The 20735-nt window shown below is 36.2% G+C and overlaps 2 protein-coding genes across 38 annotated transcripts in view; one reads left to right on the forward strand and one right to left on the reverse strand.

The window, feature by feature from the left end:
• The window catches only part of ppip5k1b (diphosphoinositol pentakisphosphate kinase 1b), a 109024-nt gene extending 104317 nt beyond the window's left edge, over window positions 1–4707 (forward strand). For all 36 annotated transcript variants that reach the window (XM_087312113.1, XM_087312126.1, XM_087312131.1 and 33 more), the window contains one exon: window positions 3908–4707. In XM_087312113.1, the coding sequence (XP_087168239.1) occupies window positions 3908–3996 (89 nt within the window). In that variant the 3' untranslated portion in view covers window positions 3997–4707. The remainder of the gene's footprint in view (window positions 1–3907) is intronic.
• Window positions 4708–14286: 9579 nt separating this feature from the next.
• map1ab (microtubule-associated protein 1Ab) overlaps window positions 14287–20735 on the reverse strand; it is a 76683-nt gene continuing 70234 nt past the window's right edge. For both annotated transcript variants that reach the window (XM_087312110.1, XM_087312111.1), the window contains one exon: window positions 14287–18762. In XM_087312110.1, coding sequence (XP_087168236.1) covers window positions 18607–18762 — 156 coding nt within the window. In that variant the 3' untranslated portion in view covers window positions 14287–18606. The remainder of the gene's footprint in view (window positions 18763–20735) is intronic.

Raw genomic sequence — 20735 nt, forward strand, 5'->3', positions numbered from 1 at the left:
GGCAAAGGAGGCGAAGGCGACTAAATAAAACGCTCCTACTTCTTAATAATTATGCGCGATTCAACTGCTTGTGAGTTTTCTGGAAAGTCTTTCGTTGACACTGAAGGCGGCACAGCACACAAGCAGCTATTTCATTACCTCGGAGAAATGCTGGAATAGTCCATCTCTGCCTGTCTCTCTCACACACACTTTTGACATTTGATCCGCTGCACTGGCCTGTTTGTGATGTAACTTTTCCTTCCCTCTTGGCTGTTAAAGCGATACTTGTGGATCCAGACACGAGCGTGCCTGAGGTGCGAGTTTTCTCCCCTGTGTCTATTAAGAATTACCTGTGATAACCGCGTATTATGCAAATAAAGACTGTAACCGTAGCTGTTCTTCCCGCGTCACTCATCGGTGAACAGTGCTTTCATTTCTAAAGCCAAATGCAGCCCTTTCTGTTGTGCAGACGAAGACCATGACAAATCATAGGGCTGTAAGACAGCGCTCTAAAAGGAAGCTGGATATTATTTACAATAGTTTATTTTGCTATAAATGCTAGTGTTGTCTTCTGTGCATGTATTGGAGTTTTGTTTGATGCATTCAAAAAGAGTGTTTTCTTTGAGCAGGTAAAATTAAAGGTACAGTTCATATATCTTACTGCTTGTATTAAAGGGCAATATTACAAATAATATATAAATCATAATATATTTATAGATTTTAATAAAAAAAATTCTTGTGTTGTGAAGAAAAATCTAATTATCTATGGAAAGCATCGTCAATGCATCATGATGCACGGAGATATCGAATTAAATCGAATCGATGGCATGATAATCGTAACCGAACCGAACCATGAGACCAGTGTAGGTTCACACCCCTAGTTGTTATTCGCTTAAACTTTCCTAACTTTAATAATAATTATAATGGAATTGAACACAAGCAATGTGCTGCTGTTTGTAAAGCATGTAGTGCTATCTGCTGTTAAAAATAAAAGCATCAGAGAGAAGACAAATTTTAATTTTTGCATTAAATGCACACCGTAAGTTGTATATCTTTCGATTTACCCTGATGCAAACCCTGTAGCGCACATATCTAAAAATGCTGGTGGTGTTCATTCAATCATTAATTTTCTTTTTGGCTTAGTCCCTTTAGTAATCTGGTTTTGCCACAGTGGAATGAACCACCAACATATCCAGGATATGTTTTACGCAGCGAATGCCCTTCCAGCCGCAACCTATCACTGGGAAACCCATAGACACTCATTTGCACACAGATATACACTATGGACAATTTGGCTCACCTAATTCACCTACAACATGTCTTTGGACTTGTGGGGGAAACCGAAGCACCCGGAAGAAACCCACTCGAACACGAGGAGAACATGCAAACTCAACACAGAAATGCCAACTGACCCGGCTGAGGCTCGAACCAGCAGCCTTCTTGCTGTGAGGCAACATCACTACCTACTGTGCCACCGCATCACCCCTGGTGGTGTTTACTGAACAAACATTTGTCGCACTACAAAAAAGTCATAACTAGAATGCTATAAGAAAGAGAAAATAATTATTCCTTGTTTACCTGAATCTTTTGTCTATAAATAACTCCTCTTCTGATGTTTCTTCAAACTTGAGTCGTTCATTCACATGACACAGACTGTCCCATATAAACTTAACCAATGCACACAGTCTGAGCCGAAAGGAGCCATGATTAGTTCATCTTTTGAGTCTTTGGGTTTTTGTTCCATTCGTTCATCACGTAACAGCATCTAAATGACTCAAAACTGAGGCCTCGAGAATCAAATTTTTTTCTGGCTCTGACTACATATGATTGGCTTCTGTCTTTCACGTGATGAACAAATGACTCAAATCCGATAGAAGACTCGAAAAAAGGAAGTAATCTTCTCCAGCTGCACAAATGTGTGCATGTGTGAATGAACAAATCACTCCATGGGTTGTCGAGTAATTGTGTCCTTCGAGTGGTTTTCAACTACCAGGTTGCAGACCGGTACCGGTTCGCGCATCAATTGACACCGGGCCACACAAGACATCATTAATTATTTCAATTTTATTGATTATCTGAGTCTTATCTAAAGTCTTTTATTTTGAAAAATGACCGTATTCTATCGGTTACATCTTGATCACTTGAGCGCCCAAATTTAAACCACAAGCAGCAAAATGAGTAAGAAACTGACGGCTTTGAAAAGTTTTTTTGCTAAGGGGAAAAGGCCCAGTGAAGAACTCACAAACTGCCAAGGAATGGATCCGCAACCCATTTGTCAACAAGTCAAGTGAATCCACCATGTCTGTGCACGAAGATCAACCAATAGAGATCGCAAATGACGGCAGCCTTTTAGGGCTCGTTCAAATTTCACATCTTCTCTAGAGTTTGCACAAGTTGGTTGTTTCCAATGGAGGTTTGTGGCATGAGGCGCATGCTTCTTCCAGACAGACACAGCGAAGGAATACCGTAAGTGCACCATGAGCCACGTGACAGGAGTTGACCAATTAGCTTCAGCCTGTATGAAATATACACATTTCCGTAGACTAATATATAAGACAAGCACAGAACCCCCAAACACTGCAGTACTTTGTCATTTTTTTCCATAAATAAAACTGTTATCAGAGTGACAGCAATGTTTTGTCAGCTTGTCATCCGCTGAGAAAACGCTTGATGGTCACCTAACAACCAAGTGGGAAACACTGCACCCTCCATATCCACCCCACCCCAGTGCACAGTAAAATTGTCAATCGTTGGCCGTTCTTCAGTAAGAAAAAGGTTGAGGACCACTTAAATAAGAGATTTGTTTAAAAATGAATTAATCTTTCAAGAACGATGTTTACCCTTTTCACATTTCTGGGTATTTCAGCAGTGGAAGTGGCATAGTTGGTTAAACTTACTAAGATCAGTGAATGGGAAGTATATCATTTTGTATTCATGTTTGCTCAAATAATAAATAAAAAAAACTCCACGTTAGTGTTTTCACGACTTTCAAAAAAGAAAGTAATTGTGTGAGACTGATAACGGCAGCCAGAAGAGAGAATAATGTCAAATGTACTGTCTCGTCCATAGACTCAGCATTAGAACACATTGCATAAGCGGTAATTCATTGTTTTTTTTTTTTTTTTTATTTGATGCAAAGATGATTTAATTCAAAGCACAACTTTGTAAATGCAGATCATTTTCAAAGAAAATCTACATATTAAAGTTTGCCTGAAATTAAAATATAGATTTTGAAATGTTAGTATCAGTATTGGTAGTTTATAGGATATCTATAAGCTAGTGTGCACCAAAACAGTGATAAATTAAAAATTTTTGCGTTAAAAAATTGATACAGATAAACCTTGTAGTTCTTGTCAATTCCACATAAATGGATCAACGGTTTTATTCACGTCACCTCATACTTCAGTTTCTCATCAAATTGTGACCAATCAAGTGCTCTCTTGTAACTGACATGCCCTGCCCTCTTCAAGACGCTTCACATTTGATGCTTGAGCTCACCGCTTTGCGCACTGGCAAAACAAAACGCTATTGGCTGTTTTTTAAAAGAGGAGGAGCTCCACTGTACCACTTTATTCATGTTTTGGGTAAGATTACATCAAGCATCGAATAAAAATACATATTTTTAGAGCACTTGACAGAACCTTTAAAAACTTTCAATGAAAGATCATTAAATGCGTCATCACCGTTTTGTGAAAAGAGTCTATTTTTTACACTAGGAAGTAGCCTTTGGAGTACGATACATCCCGTTAAGAATGCACCATTTGTGTACACATGAATTGTGTTTCTTTATGAAGTTGCCATCTACTGGCCTTAATTGCATTATACAGCATTTTATTTTCACAATTTTGTTTAAATCAGCATTGTTTTTTAAACAAAAAGTACTATTAAAACCCTAAATATTGTGTCTGTGCTGTATTTCTGTGTGCAGACACCGGTGGTCCTCCAAGTACCAGCTCGGGACCCTTGTCTCCTTCTGTAGCAGATCTCTCATCCAACTTCGCATTCAGCAGCGAATAAATGTCTTGCAAGTATTTTTTGATCAGTATCTGTTTAAAGGTTGAGGTTAAGATCGATATGGTCTTGGTAATCTATTTGTAAGCTGCTAATGTTGTGCTATCTACACTCGTGCCTGAACAAAACAGAACTGCTTAGGCGGAGATTCAGCTGATAGTTGGATCTGTCAGCAAATACAGCTCTGAAACCAGTAATTAGCTCTTCCGGTGGAGTCAGGTAGTAATTATGATCTCCGAGTCAGTGGCAGAAAGATAGAGCCAATCGAGACAATAGTAGTTGTGTGTGTGTGTGTGTGTGTGTGTGTGTGTGTGTGTGTGTGTTTTGTCATCCCACACCAATGCAACTCGAATAAATAGCCAAAGGAGCACAGACCAATAAAGAATAAGAATTATGAATATTTAATCACTCAGATCTAGCTTTACAGAGTCAGTTTAATTTTACCACTGTTGTTTGGTTTGTATATACGATTTTCTTTTGTGATTTTTGTTTGTTTTAGATGTTTTTGATTCTGTTTTAGATGAGATTAAAGTGAAAATTTCTGTATTTTTATTATAAAATGTGAATGTATTGTTTGGGAATTATAAATGTGTGTAATATGAGCGTTTTCAAGAACTGTTTGCAATCTCCAGTTGTGTTTACTCTGTAAAGTTTTTTTTTTTAAAGTATATTTAATTTTAGAGAAATATATTACATAATAAAACAGCTGCAAAAGTGTTTTGTGTGTGGTAATATTTTGGAGGTATTTTTATTACTTTTTATTGCTTTTCCAAATTACTTTTTTTATTATATTAATATTAATCATTTTAATTTTATTCGTTATTTTGATTTCAGAATAAAATTTGAGGAAACAGTTTCTAAAATGTAAATACAGTAGTCCCTCATTAACCATGGGAGTGACGTTCTAAGAATAGCCCACAACAGGTGAAATCTGCGAATTAGTCAGCTTTATTTTTTACAGTAATAATTCTTATGCAAAAATTTGGGCACCTCTCTGTGGCTGCAAAACAATGTGCTTTTTTTTTATAAGAGAAGATCACAATGAAATGCCATTTGGTTTCTATTGAAAGCTAGATAAAGTCACGTTTTTCAGACAGAAAAACATAGTGGAGCAGTATTGAGGTGTAATTAGGTGAAATTAAATTGAAACTGAAAAATTGGCTATGCAAAATTTTGAGCACCCTTTATTTTCTGTGGATTTCAAAACTTGTTGTCACTTAATGCTGATTTACAACACAAAATAATTTGAGTGTCTCAGTAAACCTTAACAATCCCAACACAAGTGCAACCAATCATGAAAAAGGATTTTTAAGATAGCTGATTACTGTTTCTGCTTCTCCTTATTGTGAACTTGAAAGTAGCAACATGGGAACCTCAAAGGAGCTTCATAATGACCTAAAACTAGGATAATGCACACACATAAATTAGGAGAAAGATGCAAAAAGCTTTCACAAAAGTTTAAAGTGTTTGTCTCCACAGTCAAAAATATAGTACGAAAATGGAAGGCCACAGGAACAGTTTTTGTACAGGAAATTTGTGCTAGACCAAAAAAACTATTTGAAAGGTAAAGGATAATTAGAATGGTCACAGACAAACCACAGGCCACCTTTAAAGAACTCTAGGGACATATTGCTACTGATAATGTCAGTGTACATTGTTCCACAGTTCAGCGCACTCTTCACAAAGAACAGCTCAATGGAAGGTGATGCAGAAGAAGTCTTTTCTGCATTTTGACAACAAAAGAGTTGTTTGAGGCATGCAAAGGCTCATCTGGACATACCTGAATCATATTGGAAAAATATACTGTGTACAATTGCCACACCCATGGAGGAAAAAGAACACAACATTTCAGGAGAAGAATCTGAAGAATCTGCTCCCTACTGTTAAATATTGTGGGGGCTTTATCATTCTGTGGGATGTTTGGCAAGCACAGGTACTGGAAACCTTGTCAGAGTTAGAGGTTGCATGGATTCCACAAAGTATTAGCAGATTCTGAAGATCAATTTTCAGGAATCAGTCAAGAGGCAGAAGTTACAGCAGGCTTAGGTGTTTCAGCATGACAGTGACCCAAAGCACAGTTCCAGATCTACCAAGGAATTCATGGTCAGACATGACACAATGTTCTAGAATGGCCATCCCAGTCCCCAGACTTGAACATGATGGAAAATCTATGGATTGATTTTAAAAGGGCCGTTCACACTCAGCACCTATCAAACCTGACTAAACTGGAGAAAGCGTGCAAGTAAGAATGGCCTAAAATGCCTTCAGCAAGACCTCAGAACTTATCCTTGACTATAAGACATGTCTACGGGCTGTTAATTCAGCATAAGGTGGCTGTACAAAAGATTATTCTCATTATTCTTTTGAGGTCCACAAATTTTTGCACCTGTCTGTTTTTGTTATGACTTGAACTGCAGTGCATCTGTTGATTTAATAAATGTTATGCCAGAACTGAAATGTTGCTTTTTCCTTAGGGTATAAAATATATCTATATGTAATTGTTGATTTGAAAGGCCAGCAGGCTATGGTGTGCAATTATGAAAATAATCAGGGGTGGCTAAACTTTTGCATAAGACTTTGTATTATAGATGAAGGCTGCAAAACTCCTCGTTACACTATTTTCTCAGATAGACGTTAACATTTTCACATTTTTCTCTCGTTTAAACTCTCACGTAACTTCTACCTTCCTTTAGTATGTCCGAAAGTCCAACTTTTTGTGTCTCTTTCTTTTGGGTGCTACTGTGTCTTTGATGGTTCAGAATGTTTCAGTGACATTATGGGCTTTGCAGGGGAGAAAACTTGCAAATATACAGTACAGCACTTTAGTCACACTGCTAGCAATCAAAGATTGATGTCAATTTGGGAAGCTGAACACATTCAGTACAGGAAACATGGCATAAAGGAGATTGAGTGACAGTAGTCTACGGCCAATCAGGGCGCAGAACACAATGCGCTGTAAAAAAAAAGAAAAAAGTCAAGTTGCACTAAAAAAATCTGCAAGACAGCAAAAGGTGAATCACGTTATGGCGAGGGACCACTGTACTCACCATGTTCCCCACTAACAATATTTAAAATTAATTATATAAAGTATTTATTGAAATATAAGTCAAATGTTGTTTCTTGAAAATTATTGCTTGCGTAATTGCATTGTTTATCCTGCTCTAAAAATTCTTATTTGCACAGCTGAGAGTATTTTGATGTTGTTGAATATATCATCTGTCATTTTCATGTATCATTCATTCATTCATTTTCTTTTCCGCTTAGTCCCTTTATTAATCTGGGCTCGCCATAGGGAAATGAACCGCCAATTCATCCGGCATATGTTTTACGCAGTGGATGCCCTTCCAGCTGAAACTCATCACTGGGAAACACCTATACACTGCTATTTGCACTCATACACTATGAACAATTTTAGCTTACCCAATTCACTCATACCACATGTCTTTGTACTGGGGGGAAAGCAGAGCACCTGGAAGAAACTGACGCGAATGCCAAGAGAACATGCAAACTCCACACAGAAACGCCAACTAACCCAGCCTAGGCTCGAACCAGCGACCTTCTTGCTGTGAGGTGACAGCACTACCTACTGCGCTACCGCGTTGCCTTGACGTATCATTTTTGCCATAAAATTTAATCTTAAAAGTCACCTAATTTACGCCTTTTTCAAGATTTGAAATAAGACTTTGGTGTCTCCAGAATGTGTCTGTTCTGTAACTCAAAATACCCATCAGATTATTTATTATAGATTTCAGAATATGTCCATTTTAGACTTAAATGACAGTGTAGCTGGTTTTGGAGCCTGTGCCTTTAGGAGCTGGTTCTCCCCGCCCGCTGTAGCCATGTGCATGCAGGTGTGGTGAGAAATCGCACCCCCTACACACCCCCAAAAGAGGCTAATGGTAGAGGTGTGATTATGCTAGCACATAAGCTAACTGGGCTAACTAAACAGTTTAAAAGATGAATGCTCATTTTCATAACCTATGCATACCTTTAATAAGTACAAGAAAGAGTCAATACAACACTTATGCATGCCATTTCAACCGTGAAATTAAATAGTCACGCTTTTTACATTATGAATAGTTATTGTGAACATGATTTCAATAATATACTTTATAATCAGGCACTACCAATTATACCTATTACAACTCCAGTAAAACAATAGAATCATTCGGGGTCCTATAGGTGGACCCAATTCTCAGGGGGGACAGAATTTCTCATGACACCGGCTTCTATGGTAAAGTCCTGATCAGATATGTGGCCGGCCGGCCAGAAGTGCTATTTGCCCATCAATATAGCAGCATTGTTTATAATGCTGTATAACAATAATTCATATTTTCACAGTACTGTGATGGTAGGGGTGGGGGAAGGTGTTAAAAAATTTAATTTATTGGGTAATTTAATAAATAGCATACTCGCTACAACTACTGTTACCTTAATGTGACGGTTGGGGTCAGGGTAGAGGTTAATAAAATACAATAAATCGGAAATTAAAAAAATAATGTAAATAATTCTCGTTAACTTTCACCACAACTGTATACAATCTAGCAACAACTGGCTTCTACTGTAACAAGTCGTAAACAGCACAGTGACAGAGACAGACACAGATAAAGCAGATCCAGGATTCATTTTAAAGGAGTTTATGAGTGAAATATAGCAAGTAAGTTTATTTGATATATTTGTGTGTGGAGTTTATTTAAGCAATGTTGCATTGCCACAGCCATATCACCCTGCAGCCCAAGACCGGTTACACACTGAAGCTAAGCGAGCTGAGCCTGGTCAGTACCTGGATGGGAGACCACTTGGGAAAAACTAGGTTGCTGTTGCAAGTGGTGTTAGAGAGGCCAGCAGGGGGCATTAAACCTGTGGTCTGCCCCTAATGTCCTAATGCCCCAGTAAAAAGTGAAGGGGACACTACACTGTCAGTGGGTGCCGTCTTTCAAATGAGACGTTAAACCGAGGTCCTGACTCTCTGTGGTCATTAAAAATCCTGTGGCACTTCTTGTAAAAGAGAGCAGGGGTGTAACCCCGGCCAAAGTCCCTCTATCGGCCCCCACGATCATGGCCTCCCAATCATCCCCATCCACCGAATTGGCTCTATCACTGTCTCTCCACTCCAATAGCTGGTACATTACATTTTTGTCTGCAACAAGTCATACACATATGCCATTACAAAATTCACAGCACACACACACAAAGTTTTTGCACATTTACTTGGTGTCCTCATATATCCTCCATGTATTTTCTATTTCAAACATAAAATGTTTTAAAAAGTCCCCAAAAAACTAACCATATAATTTTGTTAGCTCACATTGGCAGTTTTGTGGTGAACAATTGATTTGTTTGTGTCGTTAAGAAAAATAGTTTGTTCTTCTAATCTTTCATTGAAATCTGAAAATGCACTTTCTTTAAATTTTCAGTTAAATGAACAGATTAAATAATTTTAAGGTAAGGGGTGTGACTAACATGCGTAACCACACCCCTCCAACTGTCAATATTGACAACAAACAGAAATGGTGAGCTGGAGGAGTCTGTTAGGTTGTAATAACTCTCTCGAAACCCAATCTTTCTGAATAAAAAGGCTACTTTACTACATCCAATCAGCTCACTGTAGAAAAAAAACCACACCACGCCCACTTTTTGCTCGGTTCATTCAATTGAATTAATCTTTATTTGTATAGCTCTTTTATAATGTAGCTTGTGTCAGATCAATCAGCGTCACATAGAAGATTAGTGAATTAAAACAGTGTAGTTCAGTTTTCAGAGTTTAAGTCCAAACACTGAAGAGTAATCCATCGATGCACAGCTCTATAAGTCCCAAACTATGCAAGCCAGTGGCAACAATGGCGAGGAAAAAAAAAACTTCAACAATAGGCGAAAGTGAAGGGAAAAAAAGTCAGTCTCAGGCTCTCTACTCCTCCATGATCAACACAGCAGCTGCTGCAGCCTGGTCAGGGAATGTGGAAACCTTGAGATCATCTCTTTACAGGTCTTGGATTACTTCAGTGGCACTGCATAATCTCTGGGGGCCTCAGGATGAGTATTCCCAGGTGGAAATAGAGAATAAAGAGAATAATTAGTATAGCTGCTGTTCATAGTGTATATAAACGAGATGCAAAAACCTGCATGGAGCACATTCATGTATAATACTGCTAAGTAATGCACTGAGTGTATGCTTTACTAAAAGGATAGGTTTTTAATCTAGTTAATCTAATCACTGCGATAGTGTGTCTGAGCCTCGGACAATATCAGGAAGGCTATTCCAGAGTTTAGGAGCCATAAATGAAAAGGCTTAACCTCCTTCACTCGACTTTGGTATTCTAGGTACTACCAGAAGCCCTGAGTTTTAAGATCTTAAAGAGCGGGTTGAATTGTAGCTAGACAGATGGTTTGGTTAGATAAACAGGAGCTAGATAATTTAAAGCTTTATAGGTAAGAAACAATATTTTAAATTCAATACGAAACTTAACAGGCAGCCAGTGTAAGGAAGATAAAATTATAGTGATATGATCATATTTTTCTAGACCTGGTAAGAACTCTGGCTGCTGCATTTTGTACTAGCTGAAGTGTGTTAATAGAGGATGCTGGGCAGCCAGCAAATAGAGCATTACAGTAATCCGGCCTAGAAGTCATAAAAGCATAGATTAGCTTTTCTGCATCAGAGATGGGCAGCATACTTCGTAACTTAGCGATGTTTCGTAACTTAGCGATAGTTAATGAATAGTTCATGGGGACTTTAAACTCATAAAACTCATTCTTTTGGTGCAGTTGATCACACAGAGTTTAAAAAGATCATTTAAACCCAGTTGTTTTTTTGCAAGTCCTCTCTTGTGGATATGATTATATCCGTTACTCAGGGGCGCCCCCAAGGGTGGCATATGATTTTGCTGTTGCCATTATTAATTTAAATGTACTTACGTAAATTATTTACACCCCAATATTTCCATAAATAAATAAAATGCAGCCACTAAATTATTGTTGGTGTCACTGACGTAGTTGATTCACTGTCTCTCCCCCTCAGCGCTGGTGAAAGCAAACTGATGCATGCATGCAGAAGACCATTCCTGAGCCCCTCACGCACTCTGGTGTGAATCCCGGTTGTTTGCATGCACGCCGATAAAATACGCGTCGCTCATGCGCTGTAAACCCGAAGTACCAGACGTTTGTGACTTCATAACATTAATTGTTGGCCATGAGTCGGGTCTAAGACAACAGATAATTTTATAAAATATTTTTTGTTTTCTCTAGAATTGTCATATTAAATATTCTTGCAAAAGGTTACTTAAGTGATCTTAGCATATCACTCCAGTTGTTACATAGTTTTCAAGTAAAATTTAGGATTGCTATCTGTTATTTATTTATAATAGTAGCCTAATTATATGATTAATAATAATTGTATTTATTTAGAATAAATATAAATAAGTTATTATATTTATTGAATAACAAATCTAAGAATTTAAGGAGGGTGGAGGGGTGTATGTAGTTTTATAGTGGTTCCAAACAAACTAAATATGTCAAACATTCTGGAGGAAATAAACTTGTCATGGGCTTCACAGCGGGCTTCAGACACCTCATCTTAAATGGAATTTCTCAACTAAATTAAGTTTGCGTTGCTCATTTAAAATTAGCATATGTGTCAGCACAAAGACATTTTCTGACAAAATGTATCCAGTTAAATATTTGGATGAAAAAATTATATTACATTTGCTAAAATAGTCACTTGTAAAATTGGGACTAAAGCATTTATTAATGATTTTATGATTTATTTATTTATTTTTGTCATAAAAGCTGTAATTTTTTAGCTTGAGACAGTTTGGTAAAATATAAAAGCAGTGTTTATAACAAGAGGTCTGTGGAATACAAAGAATTAGATATTAAATAGATATTAAATAATGACAATAAGTTGAATGTGAGTGTAATGCATAAATGACATGCACGTGTTTTAACGTTTATATGAACCAACTGTGTCTTCTAACTGGCCTGATTTGTTGTTGTTCTCTCCAGCTTTAATCGTGGTTTTGATATTCAGTCCATGGTGTGAGTCTCAAAGAGCGTGTGACGCGAACAATATTGATGACTCACGCTTCGCCCTCAGCGGTGCTGCTGTGTTGCTGTAGTGACGGATCTTCATCCGCTTATTGACTTCGGCTATGTGTGTGTGCGTGTCCCACGAATCATCACAGCCGACCTGCGAGCTCCACATCAACTCATACTGTGCTTTGTTAGCTCATTTTCATTCTTGTGAAGGGAAAAATGCCTGTCGTCCAGTTGATATTTCCCCCCGCAGGGACGCGGAGGATTGAAAAAAAAATCTTCCAGACTCGGATGTTTGAAGTGACTGATATCATTCTTATTCGCTTAGCCTCGTTTAAATTGCAAAGTAATTTACTTCACAATTTATGTGCGATATAGATCCAAACAGGTTACCAAGGCCATTAATCAAATTGGATAGACAATCTCATAAATTGCGCCTGGTGATGGTAATATAAAAGATATCGTCATGGCAACAGCTCGGCTTATGGCAAGCCGATTTAACATTTATTGCATAAATTAAAAGTTCACCCAAAATTGTCTTTACTCGCCCTTGTTTCAAACCTTCATGAGTTTTTGTTTTTCATCTCATAAGACGATAAGACGATGACTTTCATAGTAGGCTATTTGATTATCATACGGGTTTTTAGTTATCTTTAAAGCCCATATCGTCTTTGGGTTCAGCAGAAAAAAGGGTCTTATAAAGTTTTGGAACCACTTGAGAGAAAGTTATTAACGAGTAAGTTTTCATTTTTGGGTGAACATCCTGAAATCTCTTTTTTTTCAATCGAGAATAGGAATATAATGCAAAGCAGTCACTGGAACCTGCATCCCACGTAGGAGACGACTATAAACAGTACTCTCACAACAAATAAAAATGAAAATCATATTTGGAATGGAATTGTTTTCTTATTTATGGGCATATAAAGATCAAGCACTGTTTAAAGAACATGTACTAGCATTGAGAACATTGGTTCTGCTAGCATTAGGCTTGCAGTTGTGGGTTATTGATTGAAATGGCTTGCCATAGTCTTTGAGAATTAAAAATGGCATCATTGTAAACCAACGTCCGAAGATTAAGAGGCTAACAACTACTTCAGGCCTCGCCAAAAAACGGTTGGAAGTGTTGTGAATTGCTTTGGGTGCTCAAGCATGAGGGTAAGTGTTAGCAATTACAGTAGCAAACTTTGTAAAAAAGAGCTTCAGTAGAGTGCTGAAATGACGGGCTCACCTATCCAGAAATCAACAAAAATCAGATTTACTTAGAAAACATGTACAATTTGGTCCACAGGGTTTAAGAAAGAACATAGTGTACATGGAAAGGCAAAAAAATTAAAGTGATAAACTTTTAAAATGTTGAAAGTTTAAGTAATTTAGTCATTTATTGCTATTTTGTTGCTAATGATGTCTGCTGCTCTGAGACACAACTTATCCAGTCTATGGAGAAAAATAATTAAGCACTGAGCTTTTATGAGCAATAATGTTTTTTTTATTATAATATGTTGTGCAATTTTTTAGAAAGTGACAATTTTATTCTCCAATACATCAATGGAAACAATCAATGTTTTATCTGCTATGTTTATGTTATAGCAAATGTTTCGCATTTAGTAAATTTGCTACTTTGGATGAAAACAGCTACAAATATCATTTGTAGTACATTCAACTATACTGGGAAGTCTGTATTGAGTGTTGCTATTGAATGTTCCTATCTTCAGTGGATAAAATATACATTTTGCTGAAAACCAAAGTACTCTCGCCTCACAGCAACAAGGTCGCTGGGTTTAGCCTCGACTGGGTCAGTTGGGATTTCTGTGTGGAGTTTGCAGGTTCTCCCCACGTTTGATTGGGTTTCCTCTGGGTGCTCCACTTCAGTTTCCCCCACAAGTCCAAGAACATGTGCTATAGGTGAATTGGGTAAAATAAATTTTCCATAGTGTGTGTGAATGTATGGGTGTTTCCCAGTGATAAGTTGCAGCTGTAAGGGCACCCGCTACATATACTGGATAAGTTGGTGGTTCATTCCACTGTGGTGACCCCAGCTTTTAAAGGGACTAAGCCGAAAAAAGAAAATAAATAAATGAAAACCAGTCTTTCAGAATTCTCTTTTTAATCAAGATAGTTTATTTATATTATAAGTTTTACCAGCCATGTAACTGTGATATAGTATATTTTTATTTGTTTTGGTAGACAGTATGACATATGTCAATAACAATTTAAGAACAATCTACAAAAACATCAAATAAAGCAATGAAAAGAAGCACACTGAAAGACTTTTCCAAATTTTGATGTTTTATTGATGATCACCAGGATGGTTCCCTTTTACAGTAAATCAGCAGAAATCTACTTTTGCATTGAGCTTTTAAAGACAGAATGTTGAATATTGCACTAAAGAAGAAGAGAACTAAGATTCATACAGCGCCAAAAAACAAGGAAATATCACAGCATCTTCTCGACAACATCTTAGGGCAAACAGAAGCCAAGCCCAATAATATATGCATATTTCAGTACCATAAAGACAGTTAGCTTCAAAGATATCTTCTTAAAATAGCATTATTATTATTTTTTGTCTGTTTTAATTCTGATTATTAAACGATTACATTCAGGAGTATAACTAATAAGGTCACATGCAAATATGGATGAGTATGCATGACGAATGGCCAAATGAATCCATCACATGATGATTAAGATGATGATGTAATCTGAACTAATAGAGGTTCATAGAGGTACTTTGCAGTCTTTTTTACCTTTAAGAAATTAGAATAACAATGTCCATAGAGCTCCTTTAAAAGAAAGCGTTTCACAGAAATGACCACGTCAGCTATTTCGATTTATATGTACAGGTTACGCCATTTGTTTCGATCCATTTTGGCATTTCAAGTCATTGTATAGAAGGAAAGTCTGTAGTATATTGAGTTTTCAGTGTGGTAGTTGTGAAACAGCCCTCTGCAAGCCAACATGTTATTTTCTTATGACAGTTATGTGTACTAAAATCAGCAATATTTCGTCATGAGTCACTCACGGTTCTAGACACTGCTCTCTCTGTGACCCATTGTCTGAGGTTCACTGTTCCATGTGCATATTTTGCTAGTTCTTTGTTTTGTTCAAGCAGCATCCAGCAAAGCAACTTTTACATTCAAAAGTATTATTTAAAGTTAGTGCATTCATCTTTAACACAAACCTCGTTTTGTGTAAAGAAATCACAGCTAATTAACAAGACCATATAGTACTTGTTACTAAGGCCAGGTATTTGAAATTAAATGTTTTCAAATATGAAAATATATCCAGACCATATAACATACAGTACATATTCAGCCCATTGAACATAATCCTTCAACCGAAAAAAAAAAAAAAAAAGGTCTCAGTGTGGGTTTTATTTTCAATATTTGTATATATAATTAACCAATAAATAGTTAAATTGTCAAGGCTACTGCCTTTTTGAGGCCCTACAAGTCATTTCTTTGACGTTGGTAACCTGTGCTTTTTAGTAAACAGACACAAAGACCCTGTCACTTTGAGAGAACTTAAAAGCTATTTTCAAATAACACAAAAGGAAGTATTCTGCAAGAATAATACTGACAATTACAATAAAACACGTCACGACTAGATTTAAGGATGGAGTGTTTCAAGACTCATTTTGGAATAGGACAGATGTTAACGCTGTTGTCTTGAAAGCAAGTTGTGCATTCACCAACGAGGTCTATTGAAGATTCTGCTTATAGTGTACTAAAAGATCTCAAATTGAGTCTACTCCAGTTCTAAATGCAGGGCCCTATGAAACCCTTTCCCCCCATTTTTAGCCAATGAATAAAGGTAAGGCCTAGATGGTCTAACCCCAGAGTTGTATTTGGTTGTATGGGACTTGTTAGGACTAATTTCCTTAAATTTTGCAATAGATACAGACTGTTTTCACAGAGAACAGAATACTGCCCTTATCTCTCTGATTTTGAAAAAAGGGATAGGACCCCCTCAGTTGCTCTAGTTACAGACCGATTTCAATAATCTGTACAGACACTAGGCTTTGTGCTAAAGTTCTAGCCTGCCGTTTTGGTCATATTGCAGATTCTATGACCAGACAAGGGTCTTATTCATTAAATTATTTTATATTTCCATATAAATTTCCAGCTTTCTTGTCTTACTGTTTGAATACTGTCCTATTTCAGTAAAGCAAAAAAAAAAATCTTAAGAAAAAAGATTACATTCAGAAGTAAATTCTACTGTACAACAGTCATAGATTTCTTTTTATTTTCTTTTGATGGGTGGTCATGAAGAACCATGAGTTTCTGTCTACATAATTTTCAGTAGTTTTTCACACCAGAACATGCTGAACGTTACTACTACTACTATACTAACCAACTTTGTGTTTTGATTAGGTGGACAGGACTAGTTTTGATGAATTCTAATTGCGTTTTTATGTCTGCTTTCTATGATTTTGACCATGCTTTCCACATTGAGGAACTCATAGGACCCTGCAAATGCATATTTCATATCTTTGCCAATGGCAAACTGCCATTATCGTTCTTGCATCCAATGCAAACAAAAACACTAACTGTTAGCTTTTAGTGTAGGGTATAACTTCAGATTTTTAATATATTAGTATTTTTTAAATATATATCTTTAAAAACATAAAAATGCCAATTAGTGAACTGATATTAGCAACCGAATTTAAAATCTATTTAAAAATGTTCATTTTGTAATACTTTAAGAGTATTTCTTCGCAATAACTGACCTCCACAAACATTAACGTACATAGCTAACTAAAGTACTTGAAAGTTGTTGTTAGACCAAAATACAAGTGCATCTGACAGTCACTTACATTTTTATATTTGCTTTGTCATATAAATTAAAATGTTACGTAATTATTTACATGATACATCTACCAAGCCGACGTTTTAGAAAAGTGCAATCATAATCATGCAACATAATGTTACAAACACCTGCTGTTTTTATAATACTCAAACTTGTCAGTTGGTTACAACTGTGTTAGCGTAAACCTAAGGAAGTAAGGCTATAAAGAATTTCCAAGTCCAGATAACTCAAAATGACTACATGTTAATAGATGTATTGTTGTATATTTGTATATAACACAATACATCTATGTAGTGACTCAGCATTTTCTTTGTCAAACAACAAGCAAAAGGCACATGAGGGTAACCCTCACTGTCGCTCTCACAACAACCATGAAGCCTGTTCATTTCTTTTGATTTTGTCTCTCTAGAACAAATCTGTCGACTGCTACATTTTAATATATAGTGTAGATCCACCACCAGTTTTCTTTCAAACAAGATAAACCTAAAGTGCTTGTGGGTCAGGAAATCTCAAATCGGGAAGAAAAATATCAAGTATATCAGCAAAACGCAAACAAAACATTCAGGACATTGCCAGTCTGAATCCTCCGCATTAACATAGAAAACTTTTAAAGTGAATAAAGTTGCCACATTTAAAGTCAGTCACACTTTAATGACATTATGGAAAACTGAAAACAACATTACCCGAGTAACATAATGTAAAGTTAATATAATAAATAATATTATAATAATAATAAAGTACAATACGAATAGTGGTACAACTTTTGGGGTAGCCCAAAAAAAGTCTGCTTTTGAAAAAAAGTTGATCCTCACCGCAGATCAATGCATTAAAGTACCAATAAAAATTCAAATATCAAATTCACAACCATAATCTTTCTAAAAACCTTTCGCCTTTATCATAGTCAACCAAGACTGGTCATTTCTGTAAGCTAGTAGTTTGTAATTAACGCCATCTACTTTGCCTTACTCTTAAAAGCATGTGTAGGCATGTACTGTCTCTGCTACTATAACATTATTAAACTACTACTGGATTGCATGTTTGAGAATGATCCATCTCCTGCCACCTAAAGGACACAAATCTTGGATTGTGGTTCGTTTTGTAAATCACCGTTTGACAGAATTGAGATTTGGCACAAATCCTCTTTGGATTAGCTATTTCTTTCTTCACTCTTTCTGCTGGTATGTGATCTCATGAGGAGACTGTCTAGCCTTACTGTAATAGTAGCTCACAAGACAGTGAACTTTCTGTTTTCAGAAAAGTTATTTGCTTCAAGGCCTTGCAACCTTACGTTTAGAGTATGTTTTCTCAGGCAACTGTGTTTATATGTGGTATGATTAATGATAAAGGACGCGGAACGTAAATCAGATGATGTTCGAACCAATTTACAAAGGCTATTATTTGTGCTTCCAATTCGAATTACAGGCAGGATAAAGCCTTGGTCTCTTTAAGTTAGGATAAGGAATACGGGTAAACTCGGTTTGCACTGCAACTTCAGCCTACGTTGAACATTATGTCATTGTTCATAGAAGCTAGCTAGTGAACATTCATTTGTATGCCAAAGCCTTGCAGATGCAATCAGAAATGTAATACAGATTCAGGACCGAAGCTTATAATAATGTCCCTTGACAGCACTAGGATTTTGTTGCATTTCTGAGGATTAGAATTTAGAATACAAACTATAAATGGCAGCGCGTGGAAGGCTGTGGGTGGAGGAACTCATCTAAACCTAAAAGATTAGAAATGAATGAGGAATGAATGGCAAGCTCTAAATAGAAAACCAATTCAAAATTCTATTTTGCAGGCTGGGAAAGATTCATCTTGCATGACCACTGTGCTGCTGCTGGCCAAGACCATTATATTCAGGTCCTGCTGCTTCTCGTGGGTTTGCTGATACCAGTCCCGAGTTACCTCAGTGTCGTGTGTAGGGATTAAAGTGACCTAAATGAGAAGAAGATTGGCAGATTAACTATAAAATAGGGTGCTCTTCTGCATGCAAAACCTTTTAGATGGGTTTTCAAACAATTGGATTTCAATGACCCTCAAATATGAGACAAATGAACTATTCAAAAGTAAATGCACCATGTATTTTAATTAATTAATGCAAAAAAATAAAACTATAGTAGGTACATCCCAAACTGCATACTTATGCATTATTTGACCACATTTTGTAGAAGAGTGTAAAAAAGTGAATTAACACCAAAAATGTTCAAAGGAATGTGCGCTTTAAATACCTGGATGATGTAATTATACAACCGATGCACTTCCTGCACTTAGTTATCAAACACTAAAGGCTCTATTTTAACGATCTAGGCGCAAAGTGTAAAGAGCATGTCGCAAAAGAATTAAGGGCGTGTCCGAATCTATATTTGCTATTTTAAGAATAAAAAAATATGCTTTTTGCCCTGATGCATGGTCTGTTTTGCTTATTCTCTTAATGAGTTATGGGTGTGTTTTGAGCATAACATGCATTAAAGCAATCAGAGTCTCATCTCACATTCCCTTTAAGAATCAGTTGCTCCACACCATGGCGCATTTGCTATATACATGGAGGACTTTGTAAGTGGAAAAACTGAATGGAAAAACAAAATGCTTCACTGGTGAGAAAACAGTAAACAGACCATCTGCGCGAGGATGAAGAACAAACCTCCACGATTTGGCCTCTTTACTTTCTCTTTACTTTTACTCTACTTTCGTTGATGACGAAATGGTGTTGTATGGACTCTGCTGAAGACATCCTTCAGCGTACATATTTAATTGTGTTTGTTAAGTGAAAATATTTGTTTTAAAACTATTTATAAATTCAGTTCTAAATTCCAGCAAACAAATAAATGAACAATAATAACAAAGTGTGGTAAAAACTGAGTTATATCCAAACACGCAGCCTATTCTAATGCCATATATGGTGACGCATATGTCTATTAAACCCAACAGATGGACAAATCTAAACTTGTTTTTAATAAAACAAATATAAATATGCATATAATAAATACTACTACTACTAATAATAACATACAAAAGCAAACTGTCATGAATAAACTTAAAAAGTTTATTATCCTTTTATTATTTATTATTAAAAACAGCAACGCGTCAACGATGCACATTAACACACCGTTATTTTAGACCAGCATGCCCATGAGTCCACAAAGTGGCACAAATGGATTTGCTATTAAAACATTGTGGTGCAAAACGTGAAAATTAGGGTTGCGTTGGGCTGAAAATAGCAACACATCACGGAAAACACATCCTGCGCCTTATTGCGCCAGATTTATGATAGGGTCCTAAGATTTCATTGCATTTATTTGCAAGAAAAATTCTCCAACACAAGTGATTATGTCATCCCCCAATGGTGAATGCGGTAGCCCTTACTTTGTGTTAATTTCACTAATCTGGCAACCATAAAATGTCAATTTCCAACATGTTTGAATTTCTAGTTAGAAAAAATGTATATATGTTCAATTTTTATATTAATTTCTGTAGTATTATTGCCTAATATGCAAATGTTTATGTGATTTATTTACAATACAGTTTGTAAAGTATTATTTTCTGTCTTTTAGAAGATCTATTATTATTTGAGACACTTGCTTGTTTTATGTGTAGCTGCACTGTAAACCTTAAGTAAAAGAATAAAAGTTATTGTTTTTCTATTTTATGTATTAAGTTTTTAGTTATTATACTCCCAATATCATTCTACATAAATCTGAATATATTTTACAGGATTCTATGCAGAAATACCAAAAAAAATGTAAGTAGTTTTGATCTGGTCCTACAGTAGTAATTAATATAGTTTATAGTGTGTCATTTGGGATGTAAGTTTTGTCTTTTTTTTATTTTTTATTTATTATTATTATTATTATTTTTTTTTTTTTTGCATTTTACCTTGCATTATATTTTGTTCCCAAACCCAATTGCTT

The sequence above is a fragment of the Danio rerio genome, chromosome 25 (genome assembly GCF_052040795.2).
Source record: "Danio rerio strain M-AB ecotype USA chromosome 25, GRCz13ab, whole genome shotgun sequence".
Lineage (NCBI taxonomy): Eukaryota > Metazoa > Chordata > Actinopteri > Cypriniformes > Danionidae > Danio > Danio rerio.